A 21,300-nucleotide genomic window follows, 5' to 3' on the forward strand; every position below is an offset into this window, starting at 1 on the left:
TTCAAACATTCGCGAGCTGCAGCTTAGCATGGCGGACGAAGAGCTACTTCAGCCAGCACCATCTTTGCTGAAGGCAAATGTTTTGGCGCATTTTGGATTTTATTATTTGCTGCATAAGAAGGAGCTTGACATGACTTATGCAGTGTGCAAAATCTGCAAAATGAAAGTGAAGTACTTCGGAAACACTTCAAACCCGCAAGCCCACGTTACGCTATCACCCGGAGCTAAAAGAGGGGAGCAGCAGTATCTGCCGACTACTGACCAGCACTTCGCTAAACTGCCAGCCAACTCTGAACGAGCAAAGCAGATGAGTAAATTTACGAGGTCTGTTAGAAAAGTATCCGACCTTTTTATTTTTTCAAAAGCCTGATGGATTTGAATCACGTGTGCTTGCATGAGCCAACCTTGAACCGTCGTGCGCATGCGTGAATTTTTTCACGCCTGTCGGTTGCGTCATTTGCTTGTAAGCAGCCTTTGTGTGAGGATGGGTGGTGTCTCTCGTCGTTTTTTTCTTTGCAAGGAAATGGCGGAACGATTGGAGCAGCGCGACTGCATCAAATTTTGCCAGAAACTGGGCGACAGCCAGGTGGAAACCATTCGGATTTTCAGATGGCTTTCGGTGATGATCCTATGGGCATCACACAGATTAAGGAGCGGTACAACCAGTTTAAAGACGACCGCACAATGGTGGAGAGCGCGCCGCAATTTCTCGGATAGTCACACGACAGAAAAGCCACCGAAAGCCGTCTGAATCTTCCGAATGGTGGAAGAGCTGGGCATGTCACAACATGTCCTGTGAGGCTTCAACACAAAGGCGCTTTTGCTGCACCATCAGCTTCGTGCCGATGAATTTCGCTGCAACTCTGTTCATGGCAAAATCTTCTGTCACAGTGGAATGTGCCGAAAAAGTGCTGATGTCCACCTCTTCTGCAATTTCTCGGATAGTCACACGACGGTCCCACATCACCACAGCGTTCACTTTGGAATGATCCAGTCATTTCAGCATGTTGATGGTCGACCGCAGCGTGGCTCGTTGTGCGGCCATCTTTCAAGTGGTTGTACCGCTCCTTAATCTGTGTGATGCCCATAGGATCGTCACCGAAAGCCGTCTGAATAATCCGAATGGTTTCCACCTGGCTGTCGCCCAGTTTCTGGCAAAATTCAATGCAGTCGCGCTGCTCCAGTCGTTCCGCCATTTCCTTGCAAAGAAAAAACGACGAGAGCCTACACCCACCCTCACACAAAGGCTGCTTACAAGCAAATGATACAACCGACAGGCGTGAAAAAAAAATCACGCATGCTCACGAAGGTTCAAGGTTAGCTCATGCAAGCACACGTGATTCAAATCCATCAGGTTTTTGGAAAAAAATAAAAATAAAAAGGTCGGATACTTTTCTAACAGACCTTGTACATCTAGAATCACTTGATTAACCTTGTAAAGCTGCATTTTCTTAAACATAAACATTTTTAAGTAATATAACTATTTCTCAGAGCTCTTTGAATCGAACATCGACTCTGAATCGAATCGTCACCCCAAGAATTGGAATCGAATTGAATCGTGAGTTGTTGTACGATTCACATCCCTACGTTTTTCATATTTGAATTCCATGTTTTTACATGAAATTAGTTTCCCTGTGTTAATATGGAATGTCAGAATGCAAGAAAAACTGTCAAGTCACACAGGTGGGGTTGTGCTGAAAAAAATGACACCAATCAAGGCAAAGTAAACAGTTGTTTAAGTTGTGAAGGTAAAACCAAAAGTAGTTAAAATCTCCTAAATATACCCCAGACTCCAGAGGGTTAAATTACATCAATTTTAGATAAACCCCACCCACACCTTATAAAAAAAAAAAGAAAAAGAAGATAAACCCCACACCTGAATTAATGGTCCACATACTATTAAACTCATTTGAAATACAGCAGCAGAGGTCCTTACTTGATGACAGAGAAGAGTGTTTTGAAAAGCTGGATAAAGATCTCATTGCAGTCCTCCAGTTCAAAGCATATGTTGTACGACTTAACCCATGCAAGGTTCTATAAAAAGATAAAAACATAAAGTCCAAAACTGTTAATCTGATATCTAGAGTATGTTGTAACAAAATCCACAACACATGACTCCTCTTTCCTGTTTGCCCATTTTGTTCATTGAAATCAGAGACTTTATTTGCGTTATTGAAAAACACTGTCATATAACTGAGCATCATCAACAGGTTGAAGCTGGACTGATGGAGAAGCTCTTCTTAGCTATAGTTTGTCAACTGCAATGTACATTTAGCTAGTAAATAAAATCATCAGCTTACCTCCAACAGATAGAAGTATCTGTTAAACTGAGGGCTCTTTGTGTCCTCTAGTCCCTTTAGCTGTCTGGTAATGAATAGGAAAATGTCCTGAAGATCAAAAAGTGGAAAAATTAGCATCCATTTTCATATTGAGATATTACATTTATGTACCGCTGATGACAAAATTTGTAGCTTGGTCTCCAGTAGCAAATTTGTTTAGAAGGAAAGGTAATTTTGACCAATGACCAATGACCAATGTCAGCTCAAATCACATCTCAGATCCCAATCCAATTACCGATAGATGTAACCAAATGAACTGTAACTGAGATGTTCTGAATATAACAAATGCTTTTCCACTACAGGTACTAAGAGTTGATTCAAAAGGAATTCTTTCGTCTCCACTTCTGGGTACAGCTTGCACAAGTATACAGCAGTGAACATACACTCAACATAAACATGAATGCCATGGCAATATTGGGATTTCAATGATTCCTTTGAACCATTCTTTTTTTCTGGGCCAATGGCTGTACAGCATCTGCTAGACAAGAAGCTTACTGATGGCTACCAGAAGCGTCTAGCCAAGGTGAAACTTTCTATTTCATCAAACATAAGGCATACTGTATGCATATTTTTGACCCTGTGTTGAAACCACAAAATAAAATGTGCACACAAAATTAAAGATGTAAATTGTAAAATCTTTTGCCTCAAAATAATAACTGTTTAAAGAAGTTACTGAAAGGCCAAAATTACCATGATATTCATGTTGCTGGAGTTTGAGGATTGTTGGAGTCAGATACACATTGTAACATCATTCGCCATTTAGATGACACTCCATCACAATCACCAAAAAGGCTGTCAACCAAGGAGGATGTCATTTATCTGAATTTGTCAAAAAAAATAAAAATAAAATAAATAAATAAATAAATAATTAAAAATCTTTGACCTTGCAATCAGCTGTAAACTTTTTAGTTGTCCCCCGGGGTACTCATTTGGAAATGTTAAAATCAGATTGTTGTTTATTATGTCAGACAAAGTTAATTTGTTTGACTGCAACTGTTCTGCAGTAGACCTTTGTTGGGCAGGTTAAACGGTACCTTTTATTAAGTGGTGATGGACTATATTTTATACTTTTCTGTCAAAACAAGGAAAATATATAAAGTGCCTATTAATGGAGGCTGTGACTGTATCCATCCTGTATCACAGCTCCAAATATATAGTACATAAAGGTCAAAGTCAATCTAGTCTGGTGGAAACACGAAATATGAGCTATCTGCAGCTGGGACCAATTCTTAGAAGGCAGGTAGTACAGTACTTGGGGGTCTAAGTCCCTGTAGTGGAAAAGTGCCTTATTATCGGAGCATTAATTGTTCGATAGATGACTTGATAATAGTTCCCAGAGTCTGATCTGGCTTTCTTTACCTTGAGTTTGTCATGAGAGGTGTAGGGGGCCTCAGGGGCATAGATCCTGAAGATGTCAGCCAGACAGCAGGCCACCAGCAGGCGAACATCTTTATTAGGGTTCCTGAGGAAGAATTCTGAGGCAAGGTGGAGTGCAAGGCCAAGATACTGCTGCTTCTCCTCTTCAGAGTCTTGATCCATATCCATGTATGTCTTTACTACCATCTATGAAAGAGTGACAACAAAAGAGATTAGTGGGGACCAAGGGACAAAAGAAAAACCATGGGCGCTGCACCCTCATACTTCTGTCGTACACCCTCTTGAAGGACTTTCACACTGAACATGCTTGCATGCTACTTTTAAACCCAGTGGCTAGCCCCGTGCAGAAGCTCACTTTCTGTGTCCACTGAGTTGTGCTTGCGGATCTGTAACTTGCCATCAGTGCAAAGCAAATTCAAGTTTGACCACTGGGCAGTGTGACGAGAACTCCCATAGGCAATAGAACACTGAAGACAACAAACTGAAGAAGTCGATGCTTTTCAAAGCAGCAAGAGAACACAAGCAGGTTTTACACAGGGTAGTAGAGAAGCTTGAATCTTCGACTGGACTGGGTTGCTTGACGTGAGGACGTTTCGCTTCAAATCGACGTTTCGTTTGACTCGACTCTTGTTTCAAGACAGAAGTCAGACTACCAGAGCAAGAATTTTAGCTGAGGAAGCTTCTGCAATTTGAAGCGAAACATCCTCGCGTCAAGCAACCCAGTCCAGTCGAATATTCAAGCTTCTCTACCTGGACAACTGAGAGCCTTCACAGAAACTTTACACGGTAGTTTTCCCAAAGGAATTAAAAAATAAATAAATAAATAAATATCAGCATTTGCTTTTGACAAGGTAGCCACAGAATGCACCATTTTCACCTCAAATTTTCCAAATACTTCATCCTGCAGAAATGGACTCCCAATCTTCCACACAATTACCAAAGTCGTCGCTTTATTCCTTTGCAAACAAAAACAAACAAACAAAACAAAACATGAAAACTCAATGTTTAAAGATATACTTTGGAGCTACTTAAAGACATAAAAATACCTGGCTACAGTCAACTTTCTCCTTTTTCACAAAAATCATAAAAAAAAAGCAACAAAAAAATTACAGGTAGGCCTTGAGACTGTCTGCACCACAGACTATATGAAAAACATGGTAACTGTCCAGCTGGCCTAAAGCAAAGTGTGTTGCAAGATAAGCATAAACAGACACATAATTGTAGCCCACAAACGCTAGAACGTTTCAAGTCATGTTGACAGTTGGGCAATTTCATTGTCCATTTGCAGTTGTGGGCATTCAGCTAATCCAATAACAGATAATTATCGAAGCTAACGTTTTAGCTAGCAGATTATCTTTTCAGATAAGTTTTAAAACCATCGTCGGACCAATTATCTTCCGAGAAATGTAGTTCCGATAACTTTTTTTTTTTTTTTTTTTTTTTGCTGGTTAAAGTGAGCAAAGTTTAACGGTCAAAAATGTTTGTAAACCCTAAAATCAAACATTTTAGTCCATCTGTTGTGTGTTTGTAGCAGACTGGCTGCCTGTCGCTTGCTGAAGACGTCATCATTAAGCGCAAAACATGATTGGCCGGTCAACGCAAAAAGCATTGTGGGTAGTGTAGTGTAGTTCAGGTTCACTTTGGATGTTACAGTGAGTGAGTCCACTTGACACAAAAACAAAACGGACTAATTAACATTATTTTATTTTATTTCTTTGTGGCTGTAATTTAATCACCAAGACCCGTGGGGGAGAGGAGCTCTCACGACGTAGAGGAAGGGACTTATGTTACACGTTTAGACACTGTTTCGGATTTTTTTTTTTTTTTTAAAAAGGACGCTTTATGTGGATTAAGGATTAAGGTAAAAATTTATATTTACTACATGTCTTTTATTCTGCCAATCAATGCATTAATGAATGTATTTTGGTTGTTTAAGCCGCAGAGTTCAAAGCGTGTGTAAAAAAGCAGCAGGTTTTTAGTTCATAAATGACAGTGTATCTAATACCGAGATAAACTGACTTCTAATACTGTGTTTTACTGCTTTTGAAAGATGATGACAGTGTTTGGGGTTTTATTTTTTTATTCATTCATTTTTCGTGCGTTCTTATGCGTCTGTGATCCTTGAATTTACCCAGCAGCGAAAAGTGAAAGTGGTTTATCAGAAGCCGACAGTGTAATCTAATGTGGCCGCCTCCGAATCAATACTAAAAGTTATCGGTTATCTGTAATAAAGATACATTTTTTAGCAGTTTATCGGTTTAGCGTCACAAAAGATAACCTTTCAGTTATCGGATTAATAGTTATCAACGCTAAATTTTTGGTTAGCTGTGCCCACCACTGTCCATTTCTGATGTTGGACCAACATCGCCATGTCGAGCCACCACTGCGATGATTACCCCCCAAATGCCATGCACACACCAAATGTTGCTCAATGGAGATATGTCTTAAGTAGTGTGCACAAATGAAAGACAGCAGCGAGTCTTTATTTATATATGAAACAGCAAAGATACAAAGTGACTGTGTTTGTGAGTCTGTCCACGAGCTGTGTGTGTGTGGTGAAACGATGTGGACAATGCGAGTATGCTCTGGCCAAATGTCTGGTGAGGAGATGATGTGTTACTCTGGGGCAACTTGGCACGCTTGGTGGCTTGGACACCACTGCATTATATCGTCAACATCAGACCCGAGTCTCACTAAGTTTTGGCAACAGTTGCTCACAGTGCCTGACATATCGTGTTGAGCATTATTATGCTCTGCCATTTACCAAGACAAGACACTGGTGGAGAACTCAGCTGCCTGGCGTGTAAGTCTTACATGTCTATAGGAAAGTCGTGCAAGTTTATGATTTTGAGAAATTATGACGATGAAGACTTGGAGAGAAAGTGACAGCAAATTAGCAATCTCAACGGGACAATTGTGCTATGGACATGGAACTTTGAAGCAGTTAGTACTGCTATTTGATAGTGATGTCTATGCTTACCTACTTATTGACTGTTTTTTGGACAAATGAACGTACAACCCCTGGCAAAAATTATGGAATCACCGCCCTCGGAGGATGTTCATTCAGTTGTTTAATTTTGTAGAAAAAAAGCAGATCACAGACATGACACAAAACTAAAGTAATTTCAAATGGCAACTTTCTGGCTTTAAGAAACACTATAAGAAAATCAGGAAAAAAAATTGTGGCAGTCAGTAACGGTTACTTTTTTAGACCAAGCAGAGGGAAAAAAATATGGAATCATGAAAAACAAAAGAACGCTCCAACACATCACTAGTATTTTGTTGCACCACCTCTGGCTTTTATAACAGCTTGCAGTCTCTGAGGCATGGACTTAATGAGTGACAAACAGTACTCTTCATCAATCTGGCTCCAACTTTCTCTGATTGCTGTTGCCAGCTTTGCAGGTTGGAGCCTTGTCATGGACTATTTTCTTCAACTTCCACCAAAGATTTTCAACTGGATTAAGATCCGGACTATTTGCAGGCCATGACATTGACCCTATGTGTCTTTTTGCAAGGAATGTTTTCACAGTTTTTGCTCTATGGCAAGATGCATTATCATCTTGAAAAATGATTTCATCATCCCCAAACATCCTTTCAATTGATGGGATAAGAAAAGAAAAAACATATCAACGTAAACTTGTGCATTTATTGATGATGTAATGACAGCCATCTCCCCAGTGCCTTTACCTGACATGCAGCCCCATATCATCAATGACTGGAAATTTACATGTTCTCTTCAGGCAGTCATCTTTATAAATCTCATTGGAACGGCACCAAACAAAAGTTCCAGCATCATCGCCTTGCCCAATGCAGATTCAAGATTCATCACTGAATATGACTTTCATCCAGTCATCCACAGTCCACGATTGCTTTTCCTTAGCCCATTGTAACCTTGTTTTTTTTTCTGTTTAGGTGTTAATGATGGCATTCGTTTAGCTTTTCTGTATGTAAATCCCATTTCCTTTAGGCAGTTTCTTACAGTTCGGTCACAGATGTTGACTCCAGTTTCCTCCCATTCGTTCCTCATTTGTTTTGTTGTGCATTTTCAATTTTTGAGACATATTGCTTTAAGTTTTCTGTCTTGACGCTTTGATATCTTCCTTGGTCTACCAGTATGTTTGCCTTTAACAACCTTCCCATGTTGTTTGTATTTGGTCCAGAGTTTAGACACAGCTGACTGTGAACAACCAACATCTTTTGCAACATTGCGTGATGATTTACCCTCTTTTAAGAGTTTGATAATCCTCTCCTTTGTTTCAATTGACATTTCTCGTGTTGGAGCCATGATTCATGTCAGTCCACTTGGTGCAACAGCTCTCCAAGGTATGATCACTCCTTTTTAGATGCAGACTAATGAGCAGATCTGATTTGATGCAGGTGTTAGTTTTGGGGTTGAAAATTTACAGGGTGATTCCATAATTTATTCCTCAGAATTGAGTGAGTCCATATTTTTTTCCCTCTGCTTGGTCTAAAAAAGTAACCGTTACTGACTGCCACAATTTTTTTTCCTGATTTCTTATAGTGTTTCTTAAAGCCAGAAAGTTGCCATTTGAAATGACTTTAGTTTTGTGTCATGTCTGTGATCTGCTTTTTTTCTACAAAATTAAACAACTGAATGAACATCCTCCGAGGCCGGTGATTCCATAATTTTTGCCAGGGGTTGTATAAAGAAACAAATGTGACAATCGCAATGGGATGTTTATCGGCAGTCATGTGGAACTTGGAAATATTGACCCAAACAAAGTCACGTGAAGCTAGAAGCAGTGTCAGATAGCAGGATGATATTCTACATGGCTTCTGTGTGCCACTCCAGGAGAAGTAAAATCACCATGAAGTGGTTGTGTTGCAGGATTTGTATTTATTATTTGTTACATTGTTTGTCCAGTTTGGTTTACATTTATTTGATGTAATTTAGGACCAGCTGGACCAGTTACCCCGCAATCAGAACTACAGCTGCCTGTAACTCAACAAAATAAGGCAATAACAGTGTACCCCCTACAGTAGCTCAAATGTGACCTATATGCCATAGGAAGAATTATGTTTACCTCATTCAACCATAGTTGACAGTGATGCCAGTTTCATGTTACTTGGTCAGTTTCATGTAGTGTATGCCACAACATGGAGTGAAAGTCTTGCCCTTTTTCAGGTTTGTGTTAAACTTTATTCACAACATTTGTTTTCCATGGATTGACACAAGACACCAGCAACAACAAAACTGGATGACAAAATTTTAACTATAAGTACAACATTGTACTTCTTGTCAAACATCCTCATGCAACAATCTACCTGCTGTTTAACAAGCATATTGCTCATAGTGCTTGTTCCCAAAACTCTTGGTATGGTCCTTCTACGGTGTTTATTTGTGGTTTTCCATCTAATATGGAGAGATGTCTCCTATTAAACTGAGATTAGGCCACTGATCTCAAGTGGTTTTTAATGCTAGACTCAAGACCAATTTGTTCTTGGCTTCAGATATTCACTTAGGGTGTGTAATTTGTATCTTACAGTTTCTTGTTGATGTATATTTATTGCTATTATTATTTTAATTATTGTGATGTTATGCTCATCTATGTTATTTTATTAGTTTAATACAGTGGAAAAAGTGAGGAGTGATTGAAGACAGCAAGACACCCATGGCAACTTTGAAGGAATTGCAAACCTCTGTGGCTGTGATGGGAGAAAATGTGCATTGTGCAGTTGTTGTCTGTTGCATCACATTTTACAGTCAGATCCTTATACAGTTGTGTTCAAAATAACAGCAGTATGTTTAAAAAACAAGTAAAGCTCAAAATTCTTTTTACAGCTTTTATTTACAAACACTCAAATGCACTGGGAACACTGCACAGTCAATTCCAAATCAAAACATAAAAAAATTGATCAAATGTTATTACTTTATAGAAAGTGAAGAAAAAGAAATATTAGGCTGTTCAAAAAGATAAAACACAGCCATGTTGGCATTTTTCTTTAAAAACTGAAACATTTACTGTAAACTATAAAATTCTTGAGATTTAGTTTTCCTGTGAATCATTAAACTAATATTTAGTTGTACAACCACTGTTTCTGAGAACTGCTTCACATCTGTGTTTCATGGAGTCGACCAACTTCTGCCACCTGTGAACAGGTAGCCCACCCCAGGACGACTGCACTACATTCCACGGTTTTGCCCCAGAAAGACCATTTTTAATGTCACCCCACAGTTTTCTATTGGATTAAGGTCCCAAGAGTGGGCTGGCCACTCCATAATGTTAATCGTGTTTGGCTGGAACCAAGATGCTGCACAAGGCTGGGATGGGCTACAAGACAATAGGCAAGCAGCTTGGCAGGAAGGCAAGAACTGTTGGCGTAATTATTAGAAAATGGAAGAAACACAAGATGACTGTCAATCTTCCTCAGTCTGGGGCTCCATGCAAGAGCTCACCTTGTGGGATAAGGATGATTTTGAGAAAGGTCAGGAATCAGCCCAGAACTACACGGGAGGACCTGGTCAATGACCTGAACAGAGCTAGGACTACAGTTGCAAAGAATACATTAGTAACACGCTACGCCGTCATGGTTTAAAATCCTGCAGGGCTTGCAAGGCGCCCCTGCTCACACCAGCACATCTCCAGGCCCGTTTAAAGTTTGCCAGTGACCATCTGGATGACCAGAGGAGGCATGCGATGAGGTCATGTGGTCAGATGAGACCAAAATAGTGCTTTTTGGTATCAACTCCAATCACCGTGTTTGGAGGATCAGAACAAACACAAGAACACCGTGAAGCATGGGGTGGAAACATTATTTTTGGGAGTGTTTTTCTGCAAAGGGGACAGGACGACTGCACCGTATTAAAGGGAGGATGGATGGGGTCATGTATCACTAGATTTTGGCAAACAACCTCCTTCCCTCAGCAAGAGCAATGAAGATAGGTCATTCCTGAGTCTTCCAGCATGACAATGACCCAAAACACACAGCCAGGACAACCAAGGAGTGGCTCCGTAAGAAGCATTTCAAAGTTCTGGAGTGGCCTGGCTAGTCTCCAGACCTGAACTTAATCGAAAATCTTTGGAGGGAGCCGAAACTCGAAACCTGAAAGATCTGGAGAAGATCTGTACAGAGGAGTGGACCAAAATCCCTGCTGCATGTGTGCAAACTTGGTCAAGAACTACAGGAAACATCTGACCTATGTAATGTTTCTGTACCAAATATTAAGGTCTGCTTTTCTATTGTATCAAATACTTATTTCATGCAATAAAATGCAAATTAATGATTTAAAAAAAAAAAAATCACGCAGTGTGATTTTCTGGATTTTTTTTTTAGCTTCTGTCTCACACCATTGAAGTGTACCTAGGATAAAAATTACAGACCTCTCGACTGTTTGTAGGTGAGAAAACTTGCAAAATCGACAGTGGATCATATACTTATTTGGCTCACTGTATTTACTCTGTGTGCTTCTTTGTAAAGTTCAAACTTCTGCTGCTACACTGATTAGCTCCCTACATCAGTTATGCACATGCTCCAAGGGGTCTTCTCCATTTTTTTGTGAAAATGTTACAGCACCACATACAGGCCTGGCAAATGTAATACAGCCATTTTCAATGGACGCAGATATTTTTTGAAATGGTGCCATGTTTATGGAACACTCTTGGAAAACGACAAAGAAAAGATTGTATAGGGAAAGTTACCTTTCTATGTGGACAAGGTCTTTCCAGGTCTTTCCATGTGTCTTGTCCAAGGACACATACAGCCTGAATGGGAATTGAACTCATGACTATATATTGGTAGCCCAACTCCTTTCCCACTAATACTCCCTGCTCTGTGAGATATTCACAGTGCCAAACTGAATCTGCAGTGCTGCCAAAAAAATGTGATGAATGTGAAGTAGTATGTATGCAGTATGTCACTCAAAACATGTATTTCGCTTTGAGCATCTGATGCAGATGGAAAAGCGTTATATAAATGCAGTCCATATACCATTTATTTCAAAACCCGAGGGAAAATCTGGGGTAAAACAGTCAGGTCAGCCCTGTATCTTATGTAAATGATGTAAGTAAGGTATGGCCAGTGTCCAACACTCTGATCTCTCAAAAACAATCTAAATGCAGAAAATGCATGCCAATCCCACTTTTCTTAAGCCCCTTTCACACCAGGCCAACATAGAGTTGCATCATGTGGCGTCAGGACACCGCCGAGTTTTGCAGCTTAATGCCACAATACGCTGAGGGATGCAAAGGACAATGCGTCGAGCACAGGATGCAGAAAGGAAGTAGTTTTCTTGCACGTTGAGACAACGCAGCGGTACTTAACGTGGCTGTATGACACGCCCTCACAAAACCACACTACCCGACTCCATTTTATGCTTCCTGCTCTGTTCCATTATTGCAGAGCTATAAATCACACAGGATCGTCAAAACTGAAACGTGAAGAATGTCGAAACCCTCAGTATTGCTGGACTGTTAAGTATTCTTCTACTTTGACTACTGTCCTATCTGTATGCGCCAGAGCATTAGAGTGTAGTAACATAACTGTGTACACCAATATCATTGTCCCGGTCTCACTTATCATTCCAGTGTCTCCACCTCTTGTCAAGGTTTATATGAACTAGTTCCTCAAAGAATTAATTATTAAAAATGATTATTAATTTAAAAAAAAAAGCTCTTCAATTCTTCCCTTTGTCCTCCACCGGGCAAGGACCAGTAGTAAATTTCCTCACTACTATCACAGGGTGACAGTAGTGGCCACAACACAGAAAGTGACACCAATGTTGAATGAGTGTTTTGGGAGTCAGTAGTCGAGTGTCACTTTTTATTCTGTTCTGATAATTATTTGTAGTAATAGTATAGTACTAATAGTCTTGTAGTTAATTTTTTTTCCACAATAAAGTTGTGTTTTGTCTGCTTTGATACTTGAATTTCGGTATGTTTTGTTTGAGTGTCACCTTTTTGTGAAGGTCATCATTTCGTTTGTACGAGGTCTATTAGAAAAGTATCCGACCTTATTATTTTTTTCAAAAACCATATGGATTTGAATCACGTGTGATTACATCAGACATGCTTGAACCCTCGTGGGCATGCAAGAGTTTTTTTTCACGCCTGTCGGTTACGTCATTCGCCTGTGGGCAGTCTTTGAGTGAGGAGTCGCCCACCCTCTCGTCGATTTTTTCATTGTTTAGGAATGGCTCAGAGACTGCTGCTTTGTTTGATCAATTTTTTTTTCAAAACTGTAAGGCACAACTGAGTGGACACCATTCGATAAATTCAGCTGGTTTTCGGTAAAAATTTTAACGGCTGATGAGAGATTTTGGTCTGGTAGTGTCGCCGTAAGGACGGCCCACGGCGCCTGACGGCGATCTGCACTTCGAGGCGGCAGCGTCTCACCGTTTCAAGTTGAAAACTTCCACATTTCAGGCTCTGTTGATCCAGGAAGTCGTCAGAGAACAGAGAACTTTCAGAAGAAGTTGGCATGAGGAGTTTATTCGGACATTCCATTGTTAACAGACATTTTGTAATGAAAGAACGTGCGGGCAGAGTCGCATGTCGGGCCGGACCCGACCGCGGGGGTTCGCGACAGGAAAAACACCTCCGTTGGAAACCTTAACGGGCAAGTTGGAACATGCCCAAGCTGTTAAACAATTTCTCAGTTACTCACTTGTTGAAAGCCATCAAAAGCCGCCTGAATTTTACAAATGGTTTTCAACACGGAGGTGTTTTTCCTGTCGCGGCGCACACAGATTTGCCGAGTTGTCACGGAAACGACTCGGCGAATTTGCGCGCACGTCTTTCATTAAAAAATGTCCTTAAACAGTGGAATGTCCGCATAAAGTCCTCATGCCGGCCTCTTCTGAATCTTCTCTGTTCTCTCACGACGTCCTGGGTGAATTAAGCCTTAAATTAGGATGTTTTCAGGTCGAAACAGGCCGACGACGGTGCCTGGAAGCGCTGCATGACGTCCTGCTCTGTGGGAAGTCCTTACACCGACAGAAACACCCCATAATCTCTCATCAGCCGTTAAATTTTTCACCGAAAACCAGCTTAATTTCTTGAATAGTGTCCACTCGGATATTCCTCACAGGTCCAGAAAAAATGTTGATAAAGCAACGCGCGCCATCTCGAGCAGCGTGTGAAACAAAGGAATTCAGCTGAGAGGGCGGGACCACATCTCACTCAAGGCCTGCCCACAGGGAAATGACATCACCGACACGCGTGAAAAAACTCACGCATGCGCATGAGGGTTCAAGCATGATTGGTGTAATCGCACGTCATTCAAATCCATATATACTCAACAAAAATATAAACGCAACACTTTTGGTTTTGCTCCCATTTTGTATGAGATGAACTCAAAGATCTAAAACTTTATCCACATACACAATATCACCATTTCCCTCAAATATTGTTCACAAACCAGTTGAAATCTGTGATAGTGAGCACTTCTCCTTTGCTGAGATAATCCATCCCACCTCACAGGTGTGCCATATCAAGATGCTGATTAGACACCATGACTAGTGCACAGGTGTGCCTTAGACTGCCCACAATAAAAGGCCACTCTGAAAGGTGCAGTTTTGTTTTATTGGGGGGGATACCAGTCAGTATCTGGTGTGACCACCATTTGCCTCATGCAGTGCAACACATCTCCTTCGCATCATCCGTGAAGAGAACACCTCTCCAACGTGCCAAACGCCAGCGAATGTGAGCATTTGCCCACTCAAGTCGGTTACGACGACGAACTGGAGTCAGGTCGAGACCCCGATGAGGACGACGAGCATGCAGATGAGCTTCCCTGAGACGGTTTATGACAGTTTGTGCAGAAATTCTTTGGTTATGCAAACCGATTGTTTCAGCAGCTGTCTGAGTGGCTGGTCTCAGACGATCTTGGAGGTGAACATGCTGGATGTGGAGGTCCTGGGCTGGTGTGGTTACACGTGGTCTGCGGTTGTGAGGCTGGTTGGATGTACTGCCAAATTCTCTGAAACGCCTTTGGAGACGGCTTATGGTAGAGAAATGAACATTCAATACACGAGCAACAGCTCTGGTTGACATTCCTGCTGTCAGCATGCCAATTGCACGCTCCCTCAAATCTTGCGACATCTGTGGCATTGTGCTGTGTGATACAACTACACCTTTCAGAGTGGCCTTTTATTGTGGGCAGTCTAAGGCACACCTGTGCACTAATCATGGTGTCTAATCAGCATCTTGATATGGCACACCTGTGAGGTGGGATGGATTATCTCAGCAAAGGAGAAGTGCTCACTATCACAGATTTAGACTGGTTTGTGAACAATATTTGAGAGAAATGGTGATATTGTGTATGTGGAAAAAGATTTAGATCTTTGAGTTCATCTCATACAAAATGGGAGCAAAACCAAAAGTGTTGCGTTTATATTTTTGTTGAGTATAGTTAAAAAAAATAATAAAAGGGTCGGTTTATTATCTAATAGACCTCGTATTTCCCAGTCTGATTTTGCAGGAATTTAAAGGTCACAGATTACACAAGGTTGTCAATTTGTTTGAACTTCACAGACTTTTCACTGGCAGGACAATGAAGGTCACAGTTTGCTGAAGGTTATCAATTTGTTACAATTTAATCCTCTCCCTCCCAACTCTTTTGTACTTTGCTGCACGGTGTAACTGTCTGATAAGACCAATGGTTACGTTGTGCACATATCATTCATCACAGAACCTACTGTGGACAAACTGTATCTGCATGAATTACCGACCAATTCCAATTTAAGTCAAAATGGGAGCCTTGCTACCGTCAAGACATGAAGTTTGTAAAATGTGTAAAAAAAAAAAAAAGACTATAATTTCGCCTGGGCTGAAGAGGATTAACAGTGTTTCATTGTGCTGGAATTCAAAGGTCAAAGATTACAGAAGGTTGTTATTCAATTTATATTTCACAGATTTTTATTTTACTTTAAAGGTCACAGATTACAGAAGGTTGCTATTCCATTATTTTTCCCCCCACAGATTTTTACTTTAAAGGTCATACATTTCAGGCTGTCAATTCATTTGATTTTCACAGCATTTTAATTGGCAGGAGATTGAAAGTCACAGTCAGTCTAAATAATATTCAGTAGGTCATCTTGCCAGGGCACACTGCCTACAGGGGAGCTGACATACTCCACAAGGTAGTTCCTTTGCTCCTTGGCTGCTCTGCTTGTGTGGCCACGATAAAAGTCCTCCATGTCTGGCAGCTGGGCATCCTGTCTCCATGACCCTGGGATTATTTTGTGATTGTGCAGGGGATCCTCCTGGTCCAGTGTAACAACATCAATTGTAAGGTTTTTGAGTTGCAGGAAGTTATGTAGGACACAGCATGCATGGGTGATTTTGATGACTGTCTGGAGTTAGAGGCAAAGTGATAAGAAGACAGCGGAACCAAGCTGCCAAAAGGCCAAATGCATTCTCCACAACTCTTCTGGCTCTTGACAGTCCGTAGTTGTAGACTCTGTTTGTGAGGCATGTTGCAAAGCAGGAGAGGCTTCATGAGCCAAGTCCTGAGAGCAAAAGCATCATCTCCCACAAGGAAGTATTCCAGTGGTTGGTCATCATGTGACAGAGGGTCTGCTTCAGGCAAGTTCAGCTGACCTGCCTCAATTGCTGCCTTGACAGGTCTCTCGTTCAACACATCTGCATCGGAGCCAGAGCCAGTCTGTCCAATGTCAACATACATGAATCTGTAGTGAGCATCTGCAATAAGTAAGTGTAAGTAATACAATGGAGAAGAATCCTTTGCAATTGTAAAATAAGCTGCCACGCTTTTCAGGCTTCTTGATGGCAACATGTTTTCCATCAATGGCACCCACACAGTGAGGGAAGTTCCAGCGGTTGTAGAAATTAGAGGTGCACCGATCAGGATTTTTTAGGCCGATCACCGAAATTTTGATCGGCCGATACCGATCAAGTACATATTTAGATCATGCCCAAAATAAGAATATAGGTCTAATGTATAGGACTATTTTTGCATTAAAACTGAATGATGAAAACAAAAACATGCATTCAAATAAAGACACTAGAATAAACTGCCAACTTTTGTTTTATTACACTGACTTTGTTCTACCAGCAAGCTTTTCTTTTCCATGTTTCATGTTGCTCAGGTTACAGCCTACAGAACGTTGAGAATGTAAAATACAGCCCTCATTCTATGGGGTTAAAATTGTCTCAATATTTGTAAATGCACACAGGGTGATCTACAAATAATCATTGATTTGCAAATGTGTTCAGATAACCACAAATGCAAATTTCATATTTGTAACTTATAAATTGGTCTTTGCAAATAATGGTGTATTTGCAAATATAAAACTTAATTTGTAAAAAAAAAAAAAAAAAAAAAAAAAAAAATTTACATTTGTAAAACTGGAAATTGTATTTGTGAATTGAGTTTCAGCATTTGTGGATCACCAATTAAATGCATTCATTGCTTTCCTCTGTGACGTAATTTTGCGACATTCTTTTTGCGAAATCCACAGATCCCCAAAAAAATGCCTACTGATTCACAAATACACACTCACGCATACTGGATATCCACTAGATGGCAGTGTGGTTCCATTCATTACACAGCAGTCTATTTAGATCTCTGAGCCATTTGACTCATTTTGACTTCTGATATGAGCTGGACGGACATGGACTACATTAGATGATGGCGACTGCTCTTTGTCCGTCCAGCTCATATCAGAAGTCAAAATGAGTTTACGTCACAGAGGAAAGCAAAAACAAAAACAAAATGGTGTTTCACTTTGAAGTTATTAATTCAGACTGGACTCTATCATTCTAACTTGACTCATCAGAGAGCCGCGCAGCGTTTGGAGCTGTGTGAACAGAACAGAGGACGATTCTCGTTTCTTTCTTGCAACAAGACAGGAGTCCCAGTTAGTAACTTTAATCCGCACAAACATGACTCACGATTGACATATTCAGGGATGAAAGTGGTGAAAAACAAAAAAGCTGAAACCCAAAATTACCCCCCAACACCACCCGCACGAAAATGTTTAAATTCTAGAAGCTCTGAAATGCAATCTGGGACTATTCCAGACAATAAACTGGAGTGAGTGCAGCATCCATTTAGGTGAGAAAAAACAAAACAACTTTCCTTATTAAAATTTATTCCAGTAGTGTTCTGCTCTTACTAGGATGCAGCAGTTTTCTAGTTTGGCAGATAGTTCTGGAGAAAATCACTGAAGAAATTAACATATGGAAAATATGGTTTGAACGAAACAAACTGTCATTAAACTTAAATAAGACAGGGATGAAATGGAGGTGTAAGAGACACTAGGTGTTCACAGGAGACATTTATTTCTGTATGTATGTATGTATGTATGTATGTTTATTGTTAGTTGCTATTATATATTTTCTGTTGTGTTTCTATTCAGGTTCTTTTTGTCTCTTTCTCTAAAATTGTATATAATAAGCATTAGATTATTAATATATAAACAAAAATAAATTTAAGAAATATTACAATTTGAAAACAAATGCACCCGAACGTGATGACAGCTGCAAATGCGTAATGCTAACTTTTAACATTGAAAATGCCATAGACATGCTAACGCGTTAACATCGCTCCCGTTTTTAAGTTATAAAATACATCTATCAACTGTTTCAGAAGACCATAACAGGTCGGTTTAACATAGAAAAGGTAAATAATAATGACAGACGTATGCTCTTTAGGGTTTTAGCGGGGGAAAATTAAGCGAAAGAAAGAAAGTATAAATGAAGCAACAGATCGAAGCATTGCTTCAATCTGCGAACCACTGCTTCGATTGGTTCAAGGTTCAGAGCAAAGCCGCGCTGCAGAAAGGTTGATCACGGACCCGCTGCAGGGTCTGTAATCAATGTAGAGAAATCATCATTTTCCTGACAAACACCCGCCAAAACAAATGTGCACTGTTGTGATCGGTCCTTTTGATCGGTGCATTTTGCTGATCACCGATCAAGGCATGATCAGCCGATAATGATCGGTGGCCGATTGATCGGTGCACCTCTAGTAGAAATGATGTGCCACTTCTTTCCATTCCTCTGGAGTATCTGGACACATGAGAACTTCATCAGATAACTCCTCGATTATGGCCTGGCACACTTGCAGTACAAACAAACTGATGGTGTTGTGGGCAACTCGAAATCCATATCTAAGTGACTTGTAGCTGCTTCCAGTAGCCAGGAACCTCAGAGTGATAGCAAGCTTCATCCCAGGTTCAAGAGCTTTCCTGTAGTTGGTATCTCATTTGGTAATCCTCTGTGCTATTCGTGTTAAAAGTTCAAGGGAAGCTGGTGGCTCCATCTGCATGAAGTTGGTAAATGCTGAAACATCCTCGGCATGCAGTTCTTTCATCAGTTTTTCATATTGTCCACGCAGGAGCCTGCGCTGGAGCCAAGGTTTCACCCACACACTTCTCCTTCTTGCGATAGCTTGCCTCCTTCTGTGTTCCTTCTCTCAAGTGAACAGATTCTGCCACAGCATTAACTGTTTCCAGGGCATCCAGATGCTGCAGAATTGCAGCTTTTACATGAGGACTGAAAAACAACATGCTCTCTTTCAGCAAACAGTCCAGTAATTCTAAGAGCAGCGACGTGTTCTTGTTCTTATAGCAGACAGGACTGGATGAGAGGCGGAACATAAGGTTTATTTGTAGTGGCAAAGCCCCTTTCACACCAGGCCTGCTTCGAATTGTACATGCTGCGTATCTGAAAACGCAGGAATGTCTGGGTCAGTTGCGCACAGTGTGGTTGGGGGGGGCAGACTGGAGCGCAAACTGCTTGGACATGCAGATGGAGTTGATACATTGGAAAAAGTCAGAATACATTATTTCCAGGAGCTAATGTTCTTTATTACTGATTTCTCTTCTGGTTTATGGTTTTTCCTGTGCCGCACTGCAGGTGTGCGTTCCGATGTGTGTTCTAGTTATTTCTTCTTATGCAGCGATGCAGGTATGCACTCTGATTTCTGTTATAGTTTATCATTCTTCCTGTCACTGCAGAGTTGCAGCCGGCATTTGCGCGCATGGACTGTTCGTGAGTGGACGTGGAGATGTCCTCAGTGAGGAGTGTACTGGATGTGGACATGTCCTGTCGCTGCAATCAGTCTGTGAGCAGGACTTAATTGACTTTATTTAACACAATCGTAAGAGAACTTCAGGAGGTGAGCGCAAGGAGCTGCAGCCAGGCTGTAATGAGCGTTTTTTTCTTTTAATTGTTCACATGTACTCTTTGAGCGGTATTAGTTTTACTGCATTATGTACATGGTATAAAAAGTTGGACAACAATCCTGTGTGATTTATAGCTCGGCAACAATAGAGCACAGCAGGAATCATAAATTGGTGTCGGGCAGCATGATATTGTGTGGGTGTGACATCCAGTCACATTAAATAGCATTATGTTGTCTCAACTTGAATAAAAACTACTTCCTTTCTGTGTCCAGTGCTCAACGCTGAAAATCTGCAACAAAAATTAAACGTTTAAATTTTGGCATCCCTTTCGCGTCTCCCTTTGCATCCCTCATGGTATTGTGGCATTAGGTTGCATCAACTTGGCGTTGGCATGAGATAACTTGAAGCAGGCCCAGTGTGAAAGGGGCTCAAGGGTTACATACTAGGGGTGTGTGTGTGTGTGTGTGGGGGGGGGGGGGAGGGGAGGAGGAGGAATCAATTCACATCCGAATCGCGATTCTTATTTATTACGATTCTGAATCGATCCAAAATGTCCAAGAATCGATTTTTAAAAAGCATTTTTTAAACATTTTCTTGCTTACTCACTGCGTGTACTGTTTGTCAGGCAACGGCTTCCGTACTACAGCGTCCCCGCGGGGGGTCCAGTGTGCTTCAAACACTCATGAGCTGCAGAGTTCAGTGGCTGCAACTTAGCATGGTGGACGAAGAGCTAATTCAGCCAGCACCGTCTTTGCTGAAGGCAAATGTTTGGGTGCATTTTGGATTTTATTATTTGCTGCATAAGAAGGAGCTTGACATGACTTATGCAGTGTGCAAAATCTGCAAAATGAAAGTCAAGTACTTCGGAAACACTTCAAATCTACAAGCCCACATGCTACGTCATCACCCGGAGCTAAAAGAGGGGAGCAGCGTTATCTGCCGACTACTGACCAGCGCTTTGCTAAACTGCCAGCCAACTCCAAACGAGCAATGCAGATAAGTAAATTTACATCTAGAATCACTTGATTAACCTTGTAAAGCTGCATTTTCTTAAACATAAACATTGTTTAAGTAATATAACTATTCCTCAGAGCTCTTTGAATCGAAAATCGATTCTGAATCGAATAGTCACCCCAAGAATCGGAATCGAATTTCATCATGAGTTGTTGAATGATTCACATCCCTATTACATACGCACAGTAAGCAAGGCGAAACAACTGGAAGCAAAACTAGGACAGCAATGACTCGCCATCGGACGCCAACAGACACTGCAATAACGCCGGAACAGTGGGTTTTGCTGCGTATTTTTTGGCGCCGCCATGACGCCGCATAATGCAACTCTAAGCTAAGCCCAGCAGTAGAAATCTCTCAACAGCCAGTGGGGATGGGGGATGGGCAGACAGAGAGCAGAGCACCACAGCTCCACACTCAGAATCAAATCTTTCTGCAAAGACATAACATACCGTACGA

At 41.0% G+C, this 21,300-nt stretch overlaps 1 protein-coding gene and 1 long non-coding RNA gene across 7 annotated transcripts in view; one reads left to right on the plus strand and one right to left on the minus strand.

Moving 5' to 3' along the window:
* Positions 1 to 21,300, minus strand: part of pds5a (PDS5 cohesin associated factor A) — a 72,361-nt gene that overhangs the window by 33,720 nt on the left and 17,341 nt on the right. For all 6 annotated transcript variants that reach the window (XR_004565062.1, XM_034187318.1, XM_034187320.1 and 3 more), the window contains exons 3-5: positions 3,699 to 3,902; positions 2,301 to 2,387; positions 1,937 to 2,034 (exon numbers count right to left, since the gene is read on the minus strand). Coding sequence is in view for 5 of the 6 variants with exons in the window: in XM_034187318.1 (XP_034043209.1) it covers positions 1,937 to 2,034; positions 2,301 to 2,387; positions 3,699 to 3,902 (389 nt within the window). In the remaining variant the exon portion in view is untranslated. The remainder of the gene's footprint in view (positions 1 to 1,936; positions 2,035 to 2,300; positions 2,388 to 3,698; positions 3,903 to 21,300) is intronic.
* Positions 16,445 to 18,806, plus strand: LOC117525477. The gene is made up of 3 exons (XR_004565064.1): positions 16,445 to 16,518; positions 17,737 to 17,739; positions 18,673 to 18,806. It is a non-coding gene; the product is annotated as an uncharacterized LOC117525477 (long non-coding RNA).

This window comes from Thalassophryne amazonica, chromosome 15, assembly GCF_902500255.1.
Source record: "Thalassophryne amazonica chromosome 15, fThaAma1.1, whole genome shotgun sequence".
Lineage (NCBI taxonomy): Eukaryota > Metazoa > Chordata > Actinopteri > Batrachoidiformes > Batrachoididae > Thalassophryne > Thalassophryne amazonica.